Source organism: Bufo gargarizans, chromosome 8, assembly GCF_014858855.1.
Source record: "Bufo gargarizans isolate SCDJY-AF-19 chromosome 8, ASM1485885v1, whole genome shotgun sequence".
In the NCBI taxonomy this organism is placed as follows: domain Eukaryota; kingdom Metazoa; phylum Chordata; class Amphibia; order Anura; family Bufonidae; genus Bufo; species Bufo gargarizans.
Genome location: NC_058087.1, coordinates 31,728,482 through 31,754,638, shown reverse-complemented (window position 1 = coordinate 31,754,638; position 26,157 = coordinate 31,728,482). Strand labels below are relative to the sequence as shown.

Genomic DNA, 26,157 nt, shown 5'->3' with positions numbered 1-26,157 from the left:
TGCATGGCCTCAGGACGGCAATACAATTGAATCTAATGCCCTGCAAGAGCTGAAGGACCTGTGATGACATCACAGGTCATGTGATCAGTTCTAAATGAAGTAGCTGAAAAGGACCTGCAATGATGTCACAGTCATGTTAGAGATGGTGGAGAGATGGTGTAATGGTATTTATATGGGACTCTATGGCGGAGGGAGGGAAATAGTGTTATTTACATGGGACTGTATGGTGGAGGGGCTGAGGAATTATAATTTCTGAGGACACTAAATGGAGGAATATAACTACAGGGGGCACTGCAGGGGCATTATAAGTACTGGGGGTGCTTCAGGGCGAGCATTATAAGAGTAGGGGGGCATTATAAATCCAGGGGACATTAGGAGTTCTGATTACTACTGGGGGCTCTATAAGGAGGGACTTATAGATCCAAATTATTTCTACTAATAGCACTATGGGGGCCTTATTACTACTGAGGGGTCTGTAGGGAGCTCTATTACCACTGGGGGAACAATAGGGGGGCCTTATTTTTTACTGGGGGCTCTGTGAGGGTATTATTAATACTGGAGGGCTCTTCTACTAATGGGGGCAATCTTGAGGAGCACTATCACAGTTGGGGGCACTGTAGGGGGCAGTGTTACTAATGAGAGCATTCTAGAAGGGAATTACTATTGGGACTATGAGGAGCACTATTACTATGGGGGGCACTCCTATTTCTTCAGGATAGTGTTTGGGGGTATTGGGGGGCACAGCAAGCAGCAGGATAACACTGTGGGGGCTCCAGGTTGGTGAATGATGATAGAAAAGTGCGAAGCCAAGATGTCTGTGTGTCACACTCTGCAGAGACGACGCGGCTGAGAGAAGCGTCCGGACCGATGGAGAAGATGATGACAGAGAAGATCTACATCAGAGAAGGGGGGGGGGGGGGCATTGCTCAAATTGGGCCGTATGCATTGGGGCTTGGGCCCCGGATCTTTTGAGACCCTAGCAACGCCCCTGCACACAGCTTTACTCCAGGTTTCCATAACAACCCAGCCGTCCCAAGTCGCACGACACATAGGGAACAACTACACTGCTACATGCATCCATCTTGGATGGATTTTTTTGCGACTGTCATGTTGCAATCGCACAATGTTACATGACGCACTGCGACACCATAGCCTATCATTATAGAAATTGTTGAGACAAAATGTCGCACAACACGTCGTCGGGTAGCTCTAGCCTTAAAGGGGCAGGGCCCTGTGGAGGTCACTGTTAAAGGGGCAGGCTGCTGTGAAGCTGAAAGTTAAGGGGACGGGCTGCTGTAGACGTCCCATTGTAAGGAGGCGGGGCACTGTGGGGGGGGGGGGTCATTTTTAAGGGGGCGAGGTGCTGTAGAGGTCACAGTTATGGGGGATACTGTGCATCTTTTAACGACACACAGAAACATTAAATGAAATAGATTAAATATCCCAGAGCAAAGCTGCGTCCTCCTGCTAGTAATAATAATACAAGCAGGCAGGTAGTCAGAAGCACAACAGTTTAGACAAACATTTAAATTCCTCCATAAGATGATTGTAAAGTTTTAGGTGTAAAGACACCTGTCAAATGCAAATCAGACCAAACACTGCACATGCGGGAAATGCTGGGGGACATTAACCCTGAAGCTACAGAATACGGAGTACAGGATAAGTAATGTATGTACACAGTGATTGCACCAGCAGAATAGTGAGTGCAGCTCTGGAGTATAATACAGGATGTAACTCAGGATCAGTACAGGATAAGTAATGTATGTCCACAGTGACTGCACCAGCAGAATAGTGAGTGCAGCTCTGGAGTATAATACAGGATGTAACTCAGGATCAGTACAGGATAAGTAATGTATGTACACAGTGACTGCACCAGCAGAATAGTGAGTGCAGCTCTGGAGTATAATACAGGATGTAACTCAGGATCAGTACAGGATATGTAATGTAATGTATGTACACAGTGACTGCACCAGCAGAATAGTGAGTGCAGCTCTGGAGTATAATACCGAATGTAACTCAGGATCAGTACAGCATAAGTAATGTAATGTATGTACACAGTGACTGCACCAGCAGAATAGTGAGTGCAGCTCTGGAGTATAATACAGGATGTAACTCAGGATCAGTACAGGATAAGTAATGTATGTACACAGTGACTGCTCCAGCAGAATAGTGAGTGCAGCTCTGGAGTATAAAACAGGAATAGCGAGGCAGACTGCTCTGTCCCATATAGGGGCTTCCAGTAAAAGGTATACCAAATGGAATAGTTTTTTATTACATTGGGAGCCTATGAGCAGTGGATGCCGCTGTATGCCTAAAAAATAACATTTGTCAACGGCATCCATCGTGAAATCCTGAAAGTAGCCTTACAATGGAGCATGAGACTGTGACATTCCCACAGTCTGTTTAATGATATAAATCCACCTAGAACAAGACAAGAGGCCAAAGTCAGGGGGCTGATGTGTCACTCCGACCATGGCAGCAACCTCTGACCGATCTATATACGATGCCATTAAATCTGTGCATCTGTAATCATATCAAAGACTGTCTTGTAATTACCTGGAGATCCTTCTGACGGCCCAGAGGAGATTACTGCCAATCACAGCATTTAAGGAGTTGCTAATTGAGCAATACACTTATCCAATGTAACTCTGTATATAATTTTAAAGAGAAATGTACCCCATTATACTGTATATAATAGCAGTAAAGGTGTCCGTATAGGAGACACTGCAGAACCCTGCATCTGTGATTGTGCGCCATAGCTGCACTACTGTGAATGTGCATGTCAGACACAATGGAATACTCCATCTGTACTAATGGTCAGCAGCGGTAAGAGAAAGATTGTGGAACGCACCATCTATATTGGTCCATGTCTATAATTCTGTAGATGCAGGAGAGTGACACTACAGGACACTCCAACTGTACGGTAAAGAAAACAACCAGAAAAGTTTGTGTGTTTTGCACTATTTTTCACCATAAAATGGCCATTGGAGGGCGCTCTACTGATCTGCACATGCTAGAGATTGCATCTAGTGTGTGGTTTTCATTCAGCCTGAAACCACTAACCACACACTGGATCAGCGGAGATTCACAGCCGCCTGCGCCCTGCACATGGTCCTGCCTCGTTATAACCCTCCTTCATTATCTTTATGGCCTCATCATGGCCACAATGTTTAGATTTGTCCTGTGTCTTCTCCCCTCGTGTCCAGGGCGCAGCTGTGCGGATATATATGTGCCACGTGGTGCCTAATAAAATTGTCAGTCAAATGATACAATGTATCTACTATTCATTACTCAACTATTGATATAGGGTCTCTTATATGGACTTCTCACCTCTATAGGTTGGACCCTGCTGTGGACACCTCATCCATGGTCACCCAATCCAAGGCGCTCTACTAGTCTACATTTGGGGTCCCCATTACACCAGTGGGGCGCATAAGATGCACTCATGATATCCAAAGACGGTACCTCCACCAGGACAATGCTATACTAGATATTGCATTATAATCAATTACGACGTATCTATAGGCTCTGGGGTTCCGCAGCTCACATAGGCTTGAATAAAGGAAGCCAAGGCCACATGGCTACTCCTTCAGGTGGGACAGAGGACAGGAGACCCCTTATTCTTAAGGTAACTAAGGGTCCAAGTAATTGGATTCCCACCTTTCACACAATTTTCCATATATGCTCTATAGCGGGAAAATTTAGAAACTTGTAACAACTTTATAACAATAAATTCTGAAAGTATTAACAGTGTATGAATACATGTGCAATGAGGGAACAAACAGACACTTTTTGGAACAAAAACTTAAACTAAGTCCCAAACTTTGACCCACATGAAAAATGATGGTAGAGGATGAGGGCAACATATCTATAGTTTTTAGCCCCCAAGCTCTGTCTCTCCGGCTGTTATGAAACTACAACTCTCAGCAGTCATCATGGCATGCTGTGAGTTGCAGCATCACAATTAAAGAGCCACAGGTTGGAATGGTCTCTACCCTCATCAGTGGCCCTCAGCATCGAGCTGCCCCTTTAAAAGCTCGGCCACAGGCTTAGATGCAGCGGTGCCTGTAGCGTTCTAATACAACTCTCCGACGGGATCTAACGAGGGGTGCACAAGGTTCTCAGTTGGGACCCCAAGTGGCAAAGCAACTTTGGGGCTACTATTTTCTGAAGAGATGTAAGGCTCTGATGAAATTTCATCCTATGGCTTGGGGTCACCATAAGAATACCACATTGTCTTTTTGGGGACCATAGTCTGGGAGCTGCAGAACAATAGTCGAAACACAAGGGTCTCAAGAGCGAATTGTGATTTGTGAACCTACACAATGGCCGAGCAGTACCACAGCAAACTCGGGGGCTCAACTGCAATGTCACACTGGCTTTTGGGGGTCCCTGAGCAGCTTTAACATTGCAGCAAAATAGCAAACTTAACACTTGTAGGTCCAAGAAGAGAGCAAACTAAGACTCGGGGTCCCTAAAAAGTGTCATAATACCCTTTGGGGTCACAGAGCTAACAGGGGGATGCAGGACAATGAGGCACTTAATGCGATGCTAGATTTGATAAATGCCCTACAACCCCCTGCAGCGTTGGGATCCAACTACAAGATAATGCAGCAGTCCTATGTAAAACCATGTGAGAACCCAATGACAAACTCGGCTTTGCTACATCTGTATGCATTAAATCTCTGCATGCTCATTGCTGGAGAAGAAAATAAATGGAAGCAACATACCCAGAGCATACAGGACAGACACAGCCAGGTCATTCTGGGGTCCGACCGCGGACGGGGGACACACAAGGACGCAGAGGGCATGCTGGCGAATCCGATGCAGAATCCTTAAGCCAAGGTAGAACCGATACTAATCCATTGGACCCAGGCGCCCAATTCCATAGTGGTCAGGTAACGTATAGGGGTTAACTCATTCAATGCCGCCACCTCACAGATACATACGGTCCCTCCTCTGCATAGGGAGACTATTCCCAGTTTTCCCTGGATCCGACGCTCTCTCTTTTCTCTCTACCTCCACATCACACTATGAAGTCCCTGCCTCTCTCCAAGTTTTCCTCATCCTCACATACATCAGCCCTCACACCTCCTGAGGAGAAGGCGGTGCGGACACAAAATCCTTCCCTCTTTCCCCCCCCCCCCCCCTCCCCTCATCTGCAGGCTGCCAGCCACAAGCAACTTTTTAGGGGAGAGAGTAAAAAAAAAAAAAAAATGTAATTCTCTGGTATTTCCTCTACACCCTACACCTCAGCCCCCCTGTCACCCCACCCCCACTTACACACCTCCTCACCCTCCCAGGGAAAAAGAAGGGTCTTTATTTGGCTTCATGTGACTGCAGAACCCAAGGCTCACATTCAGTGGAGTGATACCTTGTAGCAGATCGGACGACCCCGCAACCCCAGGAGGATGCCGTGCACAATGGAAACAGAATCCTGATGTCAAATTAAAGGGATCGTCTTATGCAAACAATAATAAACTTCTGCAACTTTGTCATCTGCACTTATTCACAAAAAACAGAGCAGATTTCTGCAAAACCCCGGATGCAGTTCTGTCTCTGGCAGATATGTAAACGATTGCAGGTTGTGGTCCGATTAGACACTTGGGGGCACATGTATTAAGACCGCCGTTTTAGACGCCAGTCCCTGTGCTGGCGGTGGATCCGCCGGGGTTATAAAGAGGCGCCGGCCCAAATGCAAGACAGCTTCCTTGCTGAGCGGAAAAGAAGTCGCATATTCAGCCGCAACATGGCGTGCAACAGAATCTGCACAAAAGTGGCAAATATCTGTTTGTAAATGACCTCCTTGGTTTTGCCACAAAAGGCCATAAAAGCGCTTCTGCCACTGCCCTATAAAAAGGCTCTCAGAGGCTGCTTTTGGAGAGTGTACCTCTTGGTGAGAGACTGTAGACTGCTCGGCATGCCTCTACGACACACTCAGACATTTTGCCCAGTTGACAGACTTTTAGAGGGGGAGCATCACTGTACCGAGAGAAACAGGATGCTCATTTTGCCAAACTGACCGCCATCTAGGCCGTTCTGATCTGTTGGGTGTAGTGGTTACGTGACGGCACACAAGGCGAACAGGCTCCCGACGCCCCAGACACTAGAAGCCAGGTCCGCCAGGGCAATTGCACAGTTTTCCCCAATAAATTTCCTCTAATATCATCGTTGCAGACGCACAAAAAAAGCTTCATTCCTACATCTCCTTCTTGGCGCAGGATTTATTTTTTTGTTTTCTTTTGTCAATGACTGTACTTTGCGTTTCCTTTCAAGACCTCTGCTTGCTTTTAAAAAATGGAATCAAACTGGAAACCAGTCCTGGCCAAGTCCTTTCAATAAGGGCTCATGCATACGACTGAGCCATTTTTTGCGGTCCGCAAATTGCGGATCCTCAAAAAACGGATGCCGTCCGTGTGCCTTCCGCAATTTGTGGAACGGAACAGGAGGCCCATTATAGAAATGCCTGTTCTTGTCCGCAAAACTGACAAGAATAGGACAGGATTCATAATTTTTGCGGGGCCACGGAACGGAGCAACGGATGCGGACATCACACAGAGTGCTGTTCATATCTTTTGTGGACCCATTGAAATGAATGGTTCCGTATACGGACTCAAAATACGGCCCGTATACGGAATGCAAAAAAAAAAATTTGTGTGCATGAGCCCCAAGACTTTCTAGATTGGATACAAAAGTAAACCAGTTCTGTATGGGTTTTCAGCCTTTGAATAAACACATGAAATACTTATATTCAATGACAGCAAGCAGAGACTTTGACATGAAGATTTATACAATGTACATGAATAATGAAATAATCTAAAAGTTTCTGACATACATTGTTGGAGTGGTTCATGATTCCTCATCATTTTCATGATCACTGCTTGCTTTCAGTGAAATGGAACCTGTCTCTTTAAATCCAGAGAATCTACCCACCTAGTTCTGCTCACACAGCTGAGGGTCTGTTACAAATGTATTCATTCAGGCATCAAGTCCAGGACAAGGGGGGAGATTTCTGCTGTTGATGTTTACACTTGATACATTGTAACAAACCCTGGACGTATGAGGTCTGGACTAGTTTTCAGCCTCAGGATATAAAAATGATTTTCTCCATTCACAGCAAGCGGAGGTATTGAAATTGATGGGGAACTCAAACACAAATTATATTAGAAAGCTGCAGAACTTTTCAATATACAATGATTAAATGGATATTCTGGTCAGAAGTAGAGATGAGCGAATTTCAGGAGAGGACTCTCCTGCATAACGGAAACGGAACGGATCCGTTTTGCAGCCCATAGACTTATATTATGACGGAATGAATAACGGGAGGCCTCTGAAGGCATCCCGTTATGCATTCCGTCATAGAATTGCGTTATGGTCCATGGTAATGGAATCCATAACGCAATTCACCTTCTACCAGTAAACGAAGCGTGAACGAATTTCAAAATATGAAACTCGCTCATCTGTAGTCAGAAGCATTTATCAAGTATCCCATTGCATGATCAGGAAGAGTCTGACCACTGAAACCTCCACCGATGGCCAGAAAAGGGACCCTGGTCCTCCATTCCTCCCCAGCCTCTAGACTGCGTCTAGTTGGAGCTTTATCCGGGATCTCTATCACACGGTGGATACTGGCGCTATTCTCTGCTGGATGCATTGTTCCTAGAGGAGAATGTGATGCAGGTTGGAGACCTAATGTATATTACCTCTAGATTAAAGTCAATTATACCTCAGTATGCAGGGAGCTCCCCCTAGTGGTGGCTGCAGGCAGACAGATCATCATCATGCGACGCTTTGCCTATGCAGAGGTTTTGGAGCTATGTAATAAAATTAGCCTCACATAGTGAACTGCCCAATGAATTTAGTTTAGTGACATCCACATTTCTTCTTCAGCAAAACTTCTGCAGGAAGTTCATCGATTCTTCTGCGCCGTTTTTCAGAAATTCTAAAGCCAATTCATTACCCTAATGTGGGAAGCAACCACCTGAATCATGGAAGCAGCAAATAAATTATGGAAGAAATTCCAATAATCACAAGTTGTCTAGATGAGTAAGACAAACCCAAGGGACTCAACAGAAAGAGGCGTAATGTAGATCCTCAGGCCCACCACCATGTGCTCTTTAGGCCTCTTTCAGACGGGCGTTGCGGGAAAATGTGCGGGTGCGTTGCGGGAACTCCCGCGATTTTTCCGCGCGAGTGCAAAACAGTGTAATGCGTTTTGCACTCGCGTGAGCAAAATCGCGCATGTTTGGTACCGAAACCCGAACTGTCTGGGATCAGTGTTCTGTAGATTGTGGTTATAAGGGAAAAGAATAGCATTCTGAATACAGAATGCATAGTACAATAGCGCTGGAGGGGTTAAAAATAAATAAAAAAGAATTTAACTCACCTTAGTTAATCCTCTTGCTTGCGTAGCCGGCATCTCCTTCTGTCTTCATCTTAGCTGTGTGTAGCAACAGGACCTGTGGTGACGTCACTCCGGTCATCACATGATCCATCACCATGGTAAAAGATCATGTGATGGATCATGTGATGACTGACGTCACCAAAGGTCCTTGTTGCTACACAGAGCTAAGATCAAGACACAAAGGAGATGCCGGGCTGCGCGAGCAAGTGGATTAAGGCTACTTTCACACTAGCGTTCATAGGAGCTCACGAGCGGACCCGAACGCCTCCGTCCAGCCCTGATGCAGTCTGAATGGAACGGATCCGCTCAGACTGCATCAGTCTGGCGGCGTTCAGCCTCCGCTCCGCTCGCCTCCGCACGGACAGGCGGACAGCTGAACGCTGCTTGCAGCGTTCAGCTGTCCGCCTGGCCGTGCGGAGGCGAGCGGATCCGTTCAGACTTACAATGTAAGTCAATGGGAACAGATCCGCTTGAAGATGACACCATATGGCTCAATCTTCAAGCGGATCCGTCCCCCATTGACTTTACATTGAAAGTCTGAACGGATCCGCTCGGGCTACTTTCACACTTAGAATTTTTTCTAAGTTATTAATGCAGACGGATCCGTACTGAACGGAGCCTCCGTCTGCATTAATATGATCGGATTGCAAAAATTGTTGCGCGACATTGGTGCAACAAAATGTTGCGCTACAAATGTTGCAGTGTAGTTGTGCCCTATCTGTCATGCAACTTATTGTCGCGCGACAAATATCGTCATGTAGACGTAGCCTAAAGGAGAACTCCAATCCCAGAAGTTTAACCCCTTAGACACCATGGTAAATAGAACGAACGTTGTTTGTTTCCGTGTCCGTTCAGTTTTTTTTGCGGATAGGATGCGGACCCATTCATTTCAATGGGTCTGCAAAAAACGCGGACAGTATGTCCGTTCTGTTGCCCCGCAAAAAAAAATAAGGCATGTCCTATTTTTTTCTAGTTTGCGGACAAGGATAGGCATTATTACAATGGATCTGCAAAAAAAAGGATGCCATACGGAACGTCATCCTATTTTTTTGTGGATCCGCAGTTTGCGGACCGCAAAACACACGCAGTCGTGTGCATGTAGCCTTACTTTGATAAGCATAATACTGAAGTAAATTTAATGGAATTTCACTATATTTATTTTTTCTTTTCATTGTATTGGATTTTATTTATTGCCATATATTTAGTTTATATATTTTTGTTAAATATTATTTACAGTGCATTCCGAAAGTCTTCAGACCCTTTCAGTATTTTCACATTTTGTAAATTTGCTAAAATAAAAAAAGGTTGTCCCCAGTAATGTGCAGTCAATACCCCACAATAAGAAAATGAAAACAGTTTCAGAAATTTTTGCAAACTTGCTAATAATGTATATCAGAGCAAAAACCAAGCCATGAGGAGGAAAGAACTGTCTGTAGAGCTCAGATACAGGATTGTCTGGAGGCAGAGATCTGGAGAAGAGGACAAGAACATTTCTGCTGAACTGAAAGTTCTCAAGAGCACAGTGTCCTCCATAATTCTTAGGCCCCTTTCACACGGGCGAGTTTTCCGTGCGGGTGCGATCCGTGCGGCGAACGTATGGCACCCGCACTAAATCCTGACCCATTCATTTCTATGGGGCTGTGCACATGAGCGTTGTTTTTAACGCATCACTTGTGCGTTCAGTGGAAATCGCAGCATGCTCTATATTGTCCGATTTTGACGTGACGCAGGCCCCATAGAAGTGAATGGGGTGCGTGAAAATCGGATGGCATCCGCAAGCAAGTACGGATGCGGTGCAATTTGCACGCACGGTTTCTAGGAGACGATCGGGATGGAGACCTGATCATTATTATTTTCCCTTATAACATGGTTATAAGGGAAAATAATAGCATTCGTGAATACAGAATGCATAGTAAAACAGCGCTAGAGGGGTTAAAAAAAAATAAAAATAAATGTAACTCACCTTAGTCCACTTGATCGCGAAGCCCGGCATCTCCTTGTGTCTCCTCTGCTGCTGAACAGGACCTGGGGTGAGCTGCTGCATTAAATAGAGGTTAAGGACCTTCGATTACGTCACTCCGGTCATCACATGGTGAATCACCATGGTAAAAGATCATGTGACGTACCATGTGATGACCGGAGTGACGTCATCGCAGGTCTTTAACCGGTATTTAATGAAGCAGCTCACCCCAGGTCCTGTTCAGCGCAAAGGAGACACAAGGAGATGCCGGGCTTCGTGATCAAGTGGACTAAGGTGAGTTAAAAAAAATGTAACCCCTCTAGCGCTGTTTTACTATGCATTCTGTATTCAGAATGCTATTATTTTCCCTTATAACCATGTTAGAAGGGAAAATAATACAATCTTCAGAACATCAATCCCAAGCCCGAACTTCTGTGAAGAAGTTTGGGTTTGGGTACCAAACATGCGCGATTTTTCTCACGCGAGTGCAACGCATGACAATGTTTTGCACTCGCGCGGGAAAATCACGCATTTTCCCGCAACGCACCCGGCTCTTATCCGGGCAAAAAAACTGACGCCCGTGTGAAAGAGGCCTTACAGGGAAGAAGTTTGGAATAACCAGGAGTCTTCCTACAGCTGGCCACCCCACCAAACCAAGTAATCTGGGGAGAAAGGCCTTGGCAAGAGAGGTGACCAAGAACCCAATGGTCACTCTAGTTGATCTTCAAATATCGTGTGTGCAGATGGGAGAAATTTCCAGAAGGTCAACCATCACTGCAGCCTCCACCAATCTGGGCTTTATGGCAGAGCGGCCAGAAAGAAGCATCTCCTCAGTAAAAGGCACATGAAAGCCGTCTGGAGTTTGCAGAAAATCACCTAAAGGACCTCAGACTGTGAGAAAGAGTCTATGGTCTGATAAAACCAAGGTTGAACTTTTTAGCCTCAATTCTAAGTGTCATGTCTGAGGGGAAACCAGGCGTCGCTCATCACCTGCCAATACCATCCCTACAGTGAAGCATGGTGGTGGCAGCATCATGTTGGGGGGGGACGGGGAGACCGGTCAGGGTGGAGGGAAAGCTGAATGAAGAAAAGTACAGAGATGTTCTTAATGAAAACCTGATCCAGAGCTCTGGACCTCAGACTGGGCCGAAGGTTCTCCTTCCAACAAGACAATGACCCTAAGCAAGACAAGACAGGAGCAGCTTAGGGACAACTCTGTGAATGTTGTGAGTGAGTGAGTGTCCCAGCCAGAGCCCTGAACCCAAAGGAAAATCTCTGGAGAGACCTGAAAATGGCTGTCCTAGGTAAAGGGGCCGAAGACTTATATCCTGAGTAAAGAGGTTGAATATTTATGTCAATGCAAGATTTTAGTTTTCCTTTTCAATAAATTAGTAAAGATTTTCATTTCTCATTATGGGATATTGAGTGCAGAATGATGGGGGAAAATGGATTCTTTTTTATTTTATCACAAGGCGACAACATAACAAAATGTGAAAACGTGAAAAGGTCTGAAGACTTTCCGAACGCACTGTATATTAGCTATTTGTAATATATTATTTATATTTCTTTTATATATTATTTATAATTATTTCTTTTATATATTATTTATATTTATTTTTGTGGAAGACAAATTAATAGAATTGTTATGTAAATATATTTAATTTATTTTTTTGTTTCTTTTATTTATTTATTTTCAAATATGTGAGAGGGTTCCCCATTATTAGGCGCGTTGTGATCTCACCCCCTATGATTTACAATAGTCAGGCTGAGAAATTTTACCGACTGGGCTAGGACCTTAAGAAAGGGCTAAAGAACAATTGATCAAAGTGCCAAGTGTGGTTTTTATCCAAATTAGATACCTATAAATCCGTCTAAATAATGACTCTCCGAAGATTGATTCCTTGTGCCCTAAGAGCCCCATGAATGCTTACACAGCTGCGGTCCCTCCCATGAGTTTATGGTTCACGACTAACAGGACAGGAAGGTTGTCTAAGAGAAAGCTGGCAGTCCAGGGCCCCCCCCCCGGACGGATAACCTGTAATTAATTTGTGCAAAGAGAAATATTTGCAATTTTCGAGGGCAAGTTCTACAGAAGGACAATTTCAAGAAATGTATTTACTGGTCAAAAAGGCAATTAGAGAGCGTTTCCTCTCCAAACAATATGGCTGCAGCTACACAAGGTCTCCCACTGAACGAACCCAAATTCCTGAATGGAATATCTGTCAAATCACATTGGTGTAGGAGATTAGGGCGGCAAGTTCTAATCAGATACCATATGCAGGAGCCCAAGAAGACCAGTACTATATTATATTAGTTGGGGGTCCTGTTCTAGATTTTATTTTGGGCTCTAGTAGCTTCAGATCTCCTCTCTGACCATAAAAAAGGGGACAAATACCAAAGCTGTCCAAACAGCTGCTACAGGGCCCTTGGAAAGAAAGAGGGGCCCAGTACTGGTTGGTCTCATTCTGCTAATTAGATTTTGTTCACCTCTGAATTAAAACTCAAGCTCACTCCAATGTCATGGGTGCAAATGAAAAAATCGTATGGGGCAATGGGGGGCAACAATTGTAAAAATGTCATTCAACAGCTGAGTAACATCTACAGTCTGGTTAAGCATCATCTGGTTCTTACAAAGGTTACTGGGCAACATAATGTATCTCATTGAAGGAAGGCTACAAAAAACTGATACATTGTGTTGCATTGTTATGCCTTGTACAGATCCTCAGGGGCGGAGCATGAAATTAAAAAAGCGTATCAGGAGGGTCCCTTTCAGGTGCTCATAGCACACATCTAATTATTGGGGCAATGGTTCCACGTAGACTACAGAAAATTTTATAAAGAGACTTACAATATGATGGATCTCTAAGGCCACTTTCACACTAGCGTTTTGTTTTACGGTATTGAGATCCATCATAGGGGCTCAATACCGGAAAAAAAAACGCTTCAGTTTTGTCCCCCTTCATTGTCAATGGGGACAAAACTGAACTGAACAGAACGGAGCGCTCCAAAATGCATTCTGTTCCGTTTAGTTGCGTTCCCAGACTGGAGAGCAAACCGTAACATGTTGTAGTTTGCTTTCCGTCCTGGGGATGCGGAGCAAGACGGATCCGGCATGACCCCCAATGGGGACGGATCTGTTTTCTCTGACACAATCTGACACAATAAAAAACTGATCCGTCCCCCATTGACTTTCAATGGAGTTCATGACGGATCCGTCTTGGTAATGTTACAGATAATACAACTGGATCCATTCGTAACGGATGCAGACAGTTGTATTATTAGTAACGGAAGCGGTTTTGCTGAACCCTGACGGATCCAGCAAAAACGCTAGTGTGAAAGTAGCCTAAGGGATCCACGCACTATACCATCTGCTACTCCACCAGCGCAGTAGGACTTTTGAGGGGGGGGGTTGACACCTTAATTAACTTAATGGTTTGATCAGTATAGAAAAAAATCATCGTCGTACAACCCATTGATGAAATCTTCATAATATTGGGGGGCCATCTGTTCCGCACTCTCATCTCTTGACCAGAGTGGAGACTGGTTACAATCTGGCGGACCGGACTTGTCCTGTATGACACAGACACTGATGTGAATGGGCAGTGTGTAATACTTCATTTTCCCTGTGGAGGCACTGCAGGGAAATCGAACACTTACAGCCAGGGCCCCCCCCCCCCCCAGATTTCAGCTGATCGCCGGGGATCACACCAGGTGGACACTTTGTGACCAGCCTGTTGTCAAGGGACCTTTCTAACCAGTAGGGATTCCAAAGGAAGAGAACCCCTTTAACACGATTTCCATGGTCTAATCAGAACAGACCTCATGTATGAAAACGTGCAAAGAAAAAGGGAAGTTTGCATTTGGATAAACCAGATCCACGATTTCAGTTTGTGACCGGCACTGGAAAAATCTCCGTGTTCTCTTCTATTAAAGTTAATTTGTAACAAAACATAGACGAGAAGGAGACATTCTGCACGTCCACTACCTGACATGAGATGCCGACTGTCAACAAAATGTTGTGGCCCAAAAAAAAGATCTTGTGAGTTTAGCTTATGTTTTATGGATGCAGAAATCCCAAAAAGGTGCGTATTAAATACTGCTTTCGTTGGTTGTCCGGAAAGTGCCGCATACGTTTTTTTGGATTTGTATAATTGTGACACTTAGATTGGAGACTGGACCAGAACCAACGCCGGGCACCTGACCTGTTTACTTGTACATGGCCGGAGAGGTGTCGTGCTACGAGTACAACACTGGAAGGTGAGCAGGCTGTGTGCGTCCGTGTCCTTGTCTCACCGCCGCACACATGGACAGTGTCCCTCCTCTCTTCATATGTTTTATGGGGCAGTTTATACTGCGGTGTCAGGATAACTACCGTCACACACAAACATGGATAGTGCAGCCCTAAAACGACCAGTACCCACTATGTCTACCTCATTGCACCCTTGGCAGTGCCCAACAACATGGCGGCAGTCTCTCTATGCTGAAATACGTGCGAAGGGAACAACAACCAAAAGGGTTTTTGTGCGGTAAAGGGTCAAATGCCGGACAACAAAGTACAAAAAATGCCAGAAACAAAAGAGAAAACCAACATGCCCAAAAGTCAAGGACCAGGAGATCAATACAATACCAAGTCGCCAGAAAACATAGTCACAATACCAGACTAGAAATCCAAGCCAAAGGAGTCTTCAGTTACAACAAGGGAACAGCAGGGGGTGCCAGAGGACAAGAAATTCACTGGCGCCTGCACATGCAGGGTCTGGCCTTAAATAGTGTTCCGGCTATAGAAGCTGCCAGCTGAGCCACCCGACGCCCTGGAGCCCGGCGGGCCTCATCATTGGCCCGGGACTCTGATCCCAGAGCTGATCTGGTTCCCCGGCACAGGACGCTGCTGCCACATAAGGCTACTTTCACACTTGCTGCAGAGTGATCCGGCAAGCAGTTCCATCACCGGAACTGCTTGCCGGATCAGGCAATCTGCATGCAAACAGACAGCATTTGTAGACAGATCCGGATGCGGATCCATTTCTATTTTTTTTTTCACATTTTTGCCAGTCTGCGCATGCGCAGACCGGAAGGACAGGTCTGGCTTTCCCGTATTTTTAATGCCGGATCCGGCACTAATACATTTCAATGTAAATTAATGCCGGCAACTGATCCGGAATTTTAGACGGAGAGAATACCGCAGCATGCTGCGGTATTTCCGCTGCCCAAAATGCCGATCAGTGACTGAACTGAAGACATCCTGATGCATCCTGAACGGATTGCTCTCCATTCAGAATGCATGGGGATAAAACTGATCAGCTCTTTTCCGGTATAGAGCCCCTAGGACCGAACTCAGCGCCGGAAAAGAAAAACGCAAGTGTTAAAGTACTCTTAATGTTACCTTGCGATTCTAAAGACACAGGTTCACATCCATCTTGGAGACTCCCCCCACGTGGCATAGATCTCTATTCACACGAATTATCCTTCTATAAACGTGGACCTGACGTGTGCGCTTCCAGGACCAATGTGAATGCATTATCCTGTGTACATCGCTCTGGTGTAGGTGGGTGTTAGCAACACAGTAATAATTCATTTTGTACTTAATCATTTTATTCCAAAATAGTAATTTAAAAAGTCCAACTAATCCCCAAGTGCCTCCCATGGACAGATATTTCCGTCACATCGGTCTCTTCCCGGTGGATAAATTAACTATTTCTGCAACAAAAGACGAGGTAACAAATAAATTAATTTACAGAGTATAAGGGACCCAGACAGAAAACAGCTGACATTCCTGATCCCACGTGTCCCTGCTCGCTGCCCCCTTTGTCTCTCGCCCACTCTACTTCTGTTTGCCTTAGGGGTCTCCGAGTACAAAACAAAAACACTCAAGATCTGCGTCTCATCATCATATATGCAAAGAAAGACAAAGCTTCCTTTATACAGGAGCAAGGAATGGGGGGATGAGAAGGTCCGGCTTATTACCACATCTCCTCGTGTACCCCCAGGATGGGGTGGAGAACGGTTATCAATGCCTCACAAGAGACTCCTATAGGACCGGTCACATCTACAGCAAGTACAAGCCCCCGAAACCAAAGTGCACAACCAGTGATCAGACCAGGGGAATGCGAGACTTTCATATTTTGGAATGGTGCCTATTTGTGATTTTATAGATACATACATAGAAAAGATATGAGATAGATAATAGATAGATAGATATGAGATAGAGAGAGAGAGAGATAGATAGATAGATAAATAGATAGATAGATAGATAGATAGATAGATAGGAGATAGATAGATAGATAGATAGATAGATAGATAGGAGATAGATAGATAGATAGATAGGAGATAGATAGATAGATACATTAGATAAATAAATAAATAAATAGATAGATAGATATGAGATAGATAGATAGATATGAGATAGATAGATAGATAGATAGATAGATAGATAGATAAAAAGATAGATAGATAGACGAGATCTACCGAATCTACAGAAATAACCGTGTAGAAAAAGACAAGAATCCTGGACCAAAAAGGGCGAGTTTGCACCAGATCCGTGAATAGCGGACGGATATTATCTGTCACCAATATTACATCTATGACATTTATGGCTCTGGGCTCAGCCACCTTTGCCCTATGAGGCAGCCATCAGTCCCCGGCCGTTTATATGATCTGGTGGTCTTGTTGGTTTGTGGCATCAGCCATGGCGGTCACAGATTTATGTAACCCCAAAGTTCTGCAGGTCAGGGGCCCATAAACCCCCATGTGACCTCCTAAGAACTTATTAAGGGTCAAATCCCTAAGATTCCTTACTTCTTGTAGAGATGAAATGGTTAATGTACAACCGGTAGGGGAGCGACACTGCCTGCGATAACAATGGTGACTTGGTGTTTTACGGATTCCCTACTGATCCAAATAGCCCCAATCCCCTCTATAAAGGTTGATTGCTGCCAGGCTCATTATGTGGAGCCATTCACTAGAGACAAATAAAAGCGATCCAGGCTGTTCAGGAGTCACCGCTGCAACATTCGATAGGTTTGTGAAACCGGGGTGATGACCCCTATGTCTGATTCACCATCCAGCAGGAAATGGGAACATTGTTACATCCAGAGGCTGAAAATGTCTCCTATTTACTAACAGTTTTGTTACAATGTATCATCAGCCTGGAGACCTGGACAGGAGAGATGTGTGACTTCTTAGGGTACTTTCACACTTGCGGCAGAGGATTTCGGCAGGCAGTCCGGACACAAACGTATGGCATTTGTCAGACGGATCCGGATGCGGATCCGTCTGACAAATTCATTGTCTCTCCGGTGTCATCCGGAAACACGGATCCGGTATTTAATTTTTTTTGCATTTTTAAAAGGTCTGTGCATGCACTGACCGGAAAGCCGGATCCACTTCAATGTAAATTAATGCCGGATCCGGCATTCCGGCAAGTGATCAGTATTTTTGGCCGGAGAGAAAACGACAGCATGCTGCGGTATTTTCTCCGTCCAAAAAACGTAAGAGGGACTGAACTGATGCATCCTGAACAGATTGCATTAGGATAAAACTGATCAGTTCTTTCCCGGTATTGAGCCCCTAGGACGGAACTCAATACCGGAAAAGAAAAACGCTAGTGTGAAAGTGCCCTTAGGTGACAGTAGGGCCAGTTCTGGGGGTATGTGGCCTATTGGGTGATAGAGGGACCACTTTTGGAGGCTGAAAAACTTGGCCTGAGCTAGTCCTGGTCACACGGGTGCTGAGCTTGTTACAATATATCAGTAACATATCTCACATTGGTGTAAGGACCCGCTGCCAAATAGGAATGCACAACAGGATTCTGGGGTTCCTGAGCAGGATTTGTGGTGGTCTGGTGTGAGGTCTATATATGGGTCAAAGGTTTGTATTTATGGGGGGCTAGTCTGTAACAATGGGGGGTCTGTATAGAATGGGAGGTCTGGCCATGGGATCTGTACAGATGAGTTACTAGTCTGGGGTTTGTAATGATGGAGGGTGATGTCTGGGGTCTGTATAGATGGAGGGTGATGTCTGGGGTCTGTATACATGTGTGGGTCTGGTCTGAGGTCTGTACAGATTGGGGTCTGGTGCGAGGTCTGTACGTGTTTTGCAGGTCAGGTCAGTTTTCATTTTGGGGGTCATATTTACTATTTCTGGTTGGGGGTGTCCTATATAAAAATAGTGGGAAATCATAGAAAATATTTCCCCTGCGTGACATGCACATCGCTTTTTATTCTCGCCTTCTGAATTTCCCTTATTTTTCTTCTCAGAAGTTGCTAAGAACACTCACAGCTCTGAACTACACCGATACATAGTAACAAGGTCATCAGCTGTGTGAGCAGAAATAGGTTAAAATAGGTATTATCCTCAGTGACAGCGACCAGAGATTTGAAAAATGGTAATTAAACACAAAGGGGAAAATTCATCACCCCCCCCCCGGCCATTTTTCCCCCAGCTTATAAAGTTTTAATACTCTGGTGTGTGAATCTCCGATCTTTAGTAAATGACCCCCACTGTATATTAGAAAGTTGCAGAACCTTTCATTATCTAGGGATTAAATACAATCTCCTTCTAGTGTAACCATAAGCAGCAGCAGAGTGTAGATTTGTAACCCGCTCTCACACTCTTTTTGGTCGACTTGTCTTCTCGGTGACATTCCTGGAGGCCCAGGAATAGTAGTGTCAGGAGGGAGCACATAAGCCATGATGAGAAGTGCAATTTAGGCGGCAATTAGAGCATTCACTCAGAACTAAATGGCTGGTTAAAGCAGCAAGACGGCTGCATTGAGACCCCAGGAGCCTGCGGGGGTCCCGTCATTTAGCCTGATGGACTATTGTGCTGAGAAATGTTAACAGGGCTTCCTGGAGGTCTCCTATAACAAGATGCTTCCAGGTCAGGAGGAGACAGTCAGCGCACCTAATGTAGAAGCTCTGCAGAAGAAGACATAATGGAGTGCTTAAACCTCCACCCTCAGGCTTATTGCACACGAACGTGTGTGCTCCATGGCCGTATTGCGGACCATATTTGCGGATCCGCAATACACGGGCATCGTTCTGTGTACATTCCGCATCACGGATGCGGACCCATTCACTTCAATGGGTCCGCAAATCCGGAGATGTGGAATGGTGCGGAACGGAAGCACTACGGAACAGCCGGATCGCGGACCAATTAAAGTGAATGAGTCCGCGATCCGCTGCCCCACGGTAGATGTTCGCGCATTGCGGCCCACAATTTGCGAGCCGCAGCACGGCCACGGGGAGCACGGGGAACTGTTTGTTATTTGGGGGGGGGTGGGGCACATTTTTGTCCTGTATCTCTATAGTGAAAGTGGACAGGCGATAGTTGCAATTAACTATTTATTTACTGTAGAGTATGCACCCAGCAAAGTACAGTATAACGGTGCAATGGGCAGAGCACCCACATAAAGTTGCAAAACAAAGTGTGAACCCTTTGGGGTCTTCTGTAATTCTGCATCGATTACTAATAAGCTGATGGTTATCAAAGTCACAAACACAATGTAACTAGTAACACAAAGACCGCTGTACCCGGGGGCGGACTGGCTATAGACCCTACAGGGAAATTTCCTAGTGGACTGATGCCCAGGGGGCCGCTCCAGCCCTCGTCATGGCCACCAGCCAGGCACCGGAAGATCTGATGCTCTCAGCATTAATCAATGTAGGAGCATCAGACGCTTATATACCTGGCCAGCGGCCGCAGGTGCCTCCTGAATTCACCTGTATTGCCGTCCTCATGACAATGATACAGTTTCATACTGTCATATGAGTGGCAGTATTTTGTGCTGCAATGTGGTCGTCCTGCTGGGGCGGTATTTTGTTCTGCACTTTAGTATTGCTGGCCCACCTACGTGTTGCCCCACCTTCTGTCAGATTGGACCCACCTACAACATGGGGCCACTTTTAGGTTCTTTTCCAGGGCCATTTTAAGCTCCCAGTACCCCCCTGTTCATGTCTTTGAGCAATCATCCACAGCGCAGGGAGGAAAGTAAGTGAACCTCTGTGCTAGTGACTTCTCCCAAAAAAAAAGAGATGAGATCAGTAGCGCGGGGTTTCACGGGTGCGTTGTCTATACTTGGGCTCAGCAACCTCCGGCACTCCAGCTGTTGTAAAACTACAACTCTCAGCATGCACACTTGCTCAGCTTTTCTCAGACGTGAACAGAGCATGCTGGGAGTTGTAGTGTCACAACAGCTGGAGTGCCAAAGGTTGCTGATCCCTGGTTTATACCCTAAAGGCACACAAGGCCTGGTTACTGACAAATCTGTAAAGATTGGCTACTGTGAGCGATGCTGCGAGGCAAATGTTCAGAAGACGCTTTATAGAGATGGAAATGGCTACAAAAGCTGAAGACCGGAATCTACATCAATCAAATTATCTACAAATGGATGTACAGATGAACTGAAGGACATTTGAAGGGAGTAATAGTCAAAAATTCCTCCTCAATCGTGTGCAAATCTTATTTGCAGCTACAGGAAATGTTTGGTAGAGGTGATTGCTGCTAAAGGGGATCTACAGGTTAATAAATTCAAGGGTTCACGTCAGTACACAGCTTCCCTGCACACAGCTCATAAGTGCTCCAACAGGAACAGTTCTGCTCTTTAAGCTCAGTCCTCCCAGACACTCAATGGGGTCCAGGCCACGCACCAAAACACTTCCGGTTTGTCACCTACTTTTATAATCTTTGGTGCTGCAGTGGCATCTAGTGGCCACACATAACATTGCGGGGATATTCATCCAAGGGAATTGGGCTGAGCTGCAGTACCGCACACACCCTTTGGAAATGTGTGGCACCGTTTATGGAAGAATGTGCAAAATAAAAAATATACAACTACAATGCTGAGCCAGTACTCTCGCCAATGAGACGCGGGAAATGCATACATGTCATAGTGCACGAGGCAATGAGAAAAATGCAGCATGTGCTGAAAATGGCACAATCTGCTATTGCCATGTGTGATGAGGTCGTCATGAGAATTTGCATAATTTAACATAAAATATAAGTTAAAAAAAGTGTGAATGCGGCGTGACGGACAGAGGAAGATGGCGGTACGTTACAGGAGCACAGACTATGACATCTCCCTGGAGATTAATGCCTGGTTCACATGGCGGATCAGAAATCCCAGTGAGCAGACAATAACTCAGTGAACACATCCCCGGGACGCCGTGTACTTTACTTAATTAAATTGTCGGCTAAATGAAGGAGAAGAAAGGTAATAAATGTAGATTAAGCTCGGATTAACCCTTCGTGTCCTGCAGACAATACACCACAAGGTCATAAAGTGATTTTACAAGGGTCCCTTTAAATGTCAATACATTAACCCTTTAAGACCCCAGTGCCTATAAACTGAATAGAACGATGATCACTAATATTCACTATCAAGTTCACATTTCTGCTTCTGGGAAATCTGGGTGACAAATAAAATAGCCCCAATTAAAATTATAGCACACCGCTTTCCCAAGCTCCGGAGGGTAAATGAAAGTGGGCTCTAACCTAGTCTGACCTAAATCTGAATCAGGGCATACAAACAAGTGCTCCAACTTTGTAATATACCTTGTAATTCAGTTCCCCATCATTTTTTAAATCTGTTTGCTGACAGTGAATGGAGATACTTTCAGTTTCATTTGGAGGCTGCAAACATGAAGAAGTAAAGCTTCTCACAGCTGAGGGTTTGTTATAATTGTGCCCGGTGTAGACGATTCTCTGTAAGGCCTTGTTCACATGTCTGTGCGGAGATCCAGCAGGCTACTCCAGCACACAGCAGCCGTCAGATCCTCTACTTCCCCGCCGGATCCCCAGTGACTGCAATGAGGTCCGGCGGTGATCCGCACAATTTCCGGTATAAATGCCGGGTTTCTGCCAGACAAAAACTGTTGCGTGCAACGTTTTATGTTTGGCGGACAGCCGGCATTTGCACTGGATCAGGCAGCCCCGTGTATCATCCTGCTGCTGCTGGGGAACAAGGTGAGTATGTGGAGTTTTTTTTTTTACTGCCTGTGAAGGGGGCACTTTACTGGGCATATTACTGTGAGGAGGCACAGCTGGGCATATTACTGTGAGGGGGCACACAACTGGGCATATTACTGTGAGGGGCACATAACTGGGCATATTACTGTGAGGGGGCACATAACTGGGCATATTACTGTGAGGGGACACAACTGGGCATATTACTGTGAGGGGGCACATAACTGGGCATATTACTGTGAGGGGGCACACAACTGGGCATATTACTGTGAGGGGCACATAACTGGGCATATTACTGTGAGGGGGCACATAACTGGGCATATTACTGTGAGGGGGCACATAACTGGGCATATTACTGTGAGGGGACACAGCTGGGCATATTACTGTGAGGGGGCACACAACTGGGCATATTACTGTGAGGGGGCACATAACTGGGCATATTACTGTGAGGGGGCACACAACTGGGCATAATACTGTGAGGGGGCACATAACTGGGCATATTACTGTGAGGGGCACACAGCTGGGCATATTACTGTGAGGGGCACACAGCTGGGCATATTACTGTGAGGAGGCACATAACTGGGCAAATTACTGTGAAAGGGCACATAACTGGGCATATTACTGTGAGGGACACACAACTGAGCATATTACTGTGAGGGGGCACATAACTGGGCATATTACTGTGAGGGGCACATAACTGGGCATATTACTGTGAGGGGGCACATAACTGGGCATATTACTGTGAGGGGCACATAACTGGGCATATTACTGTGAGGGGACACAGCTGGGCATATTACTGAGAGGGGGCACACAACTGGGCATATTACTGTGAGGGGGCACACAACTGGGCATATTACTGTGAGGGGGCACACAACTGGGCATATTACTGTGAGGGGGCACACAACTGGGCATATTACTGTGAGGGGGCACATAGCTGGGCATATTACTGTGAGGGGGCACATAACTGGGCATATTACTGTGAGGGGCACACAACTGAGCATATTACTGTGAGGGGCACATAACTGGGCATATTACTGTGAGGGGGCACATAACTGGGCATATTACTGTGAGGAGACACAGCTGGGCATATTACTGTGAGGGGACACAACTGGGCATATTACTGTGAGGGGGCACATAACTGGGCATATTACTGTGAGGGGCACACAACTGAGCATATTACTGTGAGGGGCACATAACTGGGCATATTACTGTGAGGGGGCACATAACTGGGCATATTACTGTGAGGGGACACAGCTGGGCATATTACTGTGAGGGGACACAACTGGGCATATTACTGTGAGGGGGCACATAACTAGACAAATTACTGTGAGGGACACACAACTGGGTATATTACTGTGAGGGTGCACATAACTGTGAGGGGCACATAACTGGGCATATTACTGTGAGGGGGCACATAACTGGGCATATTACTGTGAGGGGGCACATAACTGGGCATATTACTGTGAGGGGGCACATAACTGGGCATATTACTGTGAGGGGGCACATAACTGGGCATATTACTGTGAGGGGCACACAGCTGGGCATATTACTGTGAGGGGGCACATAACTGGGCATAATACTGTGAGGGGGCACATAACTGGGCATATTACTGTGAGGGGGCACATAACTGGGCATATTACTGTGAGGGGCACACAACTGGGCATATTACTGTGAGGGGCACACAACTGGGCATATTACTGTGAGGGGGCACATAACTGGGCATATTACTGTGAGGGGACACAGCTGGGCATATTACTGTGAGGGGACACAACTGGGCATATTACTGTGAGGGGGCACATAACTGGGCATATTACTGTGAGGGGGCACATAACTGGGCATATTACTGTGAGGGGCACATAACTGGGCATATTACTGTGAGGGGGCACATAACTGGGCATATTACTGTGAGGGGGCACATAACTGGGCATATTACTGTGAGGGGGCACATAACTGGGCATAATACTGTGAGGGGCACATAACTGGGCATATTACTGTGAGGGACACACAACTGGGTATATTACTGTGAGGGTGCACATAACTGTGAGGGGCACATAACTGGGCATATTACTGTGAGGGGGCACATAACTAGGCATATTACTGTTAGGGGGCACATAACTGGGCATATTACTGTGAGGGGGCACATAACTGGGCATATTACTGTGAGGGGGCACATAACTGGGCATATTACTGTGAGAGGCACACAGCTGGGCATATTACTGTGAGGGGGCACATAACTGGGCATAATACTGTGAGGGGCACATAACTGGGCATATTACTGTGAGGGGCACACAGCTGGGCATATTACTGTGAGGGGGCACATAACTGGGCAAATTACTTTGAAAGGGCACATAACTGAGCATATTACTGTGAGGGAACACATAACTGGGCATATTACTGTGAGGGGCACATAACTGGGCATATTACTGTGAGGGACACACAACTGGGTATATTACTGTGAGGGGGCACATAACTGGGTATATTACTGTGAGGGGGCACACAACTGGGCATATTACTGTGAGGGTGCACATAACTGTGAGGGGCACATAACTGGGCATATTACTGTGAGGGGGCACATAACTGGGCATATTACTGTGAGGGGACACATAACTGGGCAAATTACTGTAAAAGGGCACATAACTGGGCATATTACTGTGAGGGACACACAACTGGGTATATTACTGTGAGGGTGCACATAACTGTGAGGGGCACATAACTGGGCATATTACTGTGAGGGGGCACATAACTGGGCATATTACTGTTAGGGGGCATATAACTGGGCATATTACGGTGAGGGGCACATAACTGGGCATATTACTGTGAGGGTGCACATAACTGGGCATATTACTGTGAGGGGGCACATAACTGGGCATATTACTGTGAGGGGGCACATAACTGGGCATATTACTGTGAGGGGACACACAACTGAGCATATTACTGTGAGGGGCACACAACTGGGTATATTACTGTGAGGGGGCATATAACTGTGAGGGGCACATAACTGGGCATATTACTGTGAGGGGGCACATAACTGGGCATATTACTGTGAGGGGCACATAACTGGGCATATTACTGTGAGGGGGCATATAACTGAGCATATTACTGTGAGGGGCACACAACTGGGTATATTACTGTGAGGGGGCATATAACTGTGAGGGGCACATAACTGGGCATATTACTGTGAGGGGGCACATAACTGGGCATATTACTGTGAGGGGCACATAACTGGGCATATTACTGTGAGGGGGCATATAACTGGGCATATTACTGTGAGGGGGCACATAGTATCGCTCTTCCTTCTATTCTAAAGTTGGGAGGTATGACCATGTGCAGCTGACATGTATCAATCTGGAGATCAGGCTCTTTAGCTCATAGAGGATTAGACTGGATACAATTGTAACAAGCTTTCAAGTGTTTTATTTACCAAACGCAAGCAGAGAGTAAATGGTGAGGCAATGTTTGATTGATCTACATTTTTGGACGTCATGGAGCACGTGGCGCAGACGTTCCAGAGAGCAGGGCCTCTCGGAGGCTTAGTACCGTGCTATGATCCCCGGTCTGGTTATAGGAGAGTGGCTGATATTTCAGATCTAAACTAATGAGCCCCACGTGAGGGCCATAAAACAGAGGAACCTTCCCAGTTATAGCCGCAGGGCTAATGGTTGGTGCCAAAAGGGTGCTGAAAAACACTGTATTATAAATGGCACATGTTAGGTAGGGGCCCTCTTACAGATTTTACACTGGGGCCCAGGAACTACAGGTGACACCTCTGTCTACCAAGACAATCTCCAGATCTGCATGTTCCACTTGAGAGTAGATGGTTTCTAGCTGGATT

At 45.8% G+C, this 26,157-nt stretch overlaps 1 protein-coding gene across 5 annotated transcripts in view; it reads right to left on the bottom strand.

Moving 5' to 3' along the window:
- The window catches only part of LOC122945873 (tensin-like), a 317,732-nt gene that overhangs the window by 233,218 nt on the left and 58,357 nt on the right, over positions 1 to 26,157 (bottom strand). Inside the window, exon 1 of one of the 5 annotated variants that reach the window (XM_044305140.1) lies at positions 4,731 to 5,029. The exons of the other annotated variants lie outside the window; for them this stretch is intronic. Within the exon in view, the coding sequence (XP_044161075.1) occupies positions 4,731 to 4,811 (81 nt within the window). The 5' untranslated portion in view covers positions 4,812 to 5,029. Of the gene's footprint in view, positions 1 to 4,730; positions 5,030 to 26,157 lie in introns of those variants that run through there. 5 annotated transcript variants of the gene reach the window in all.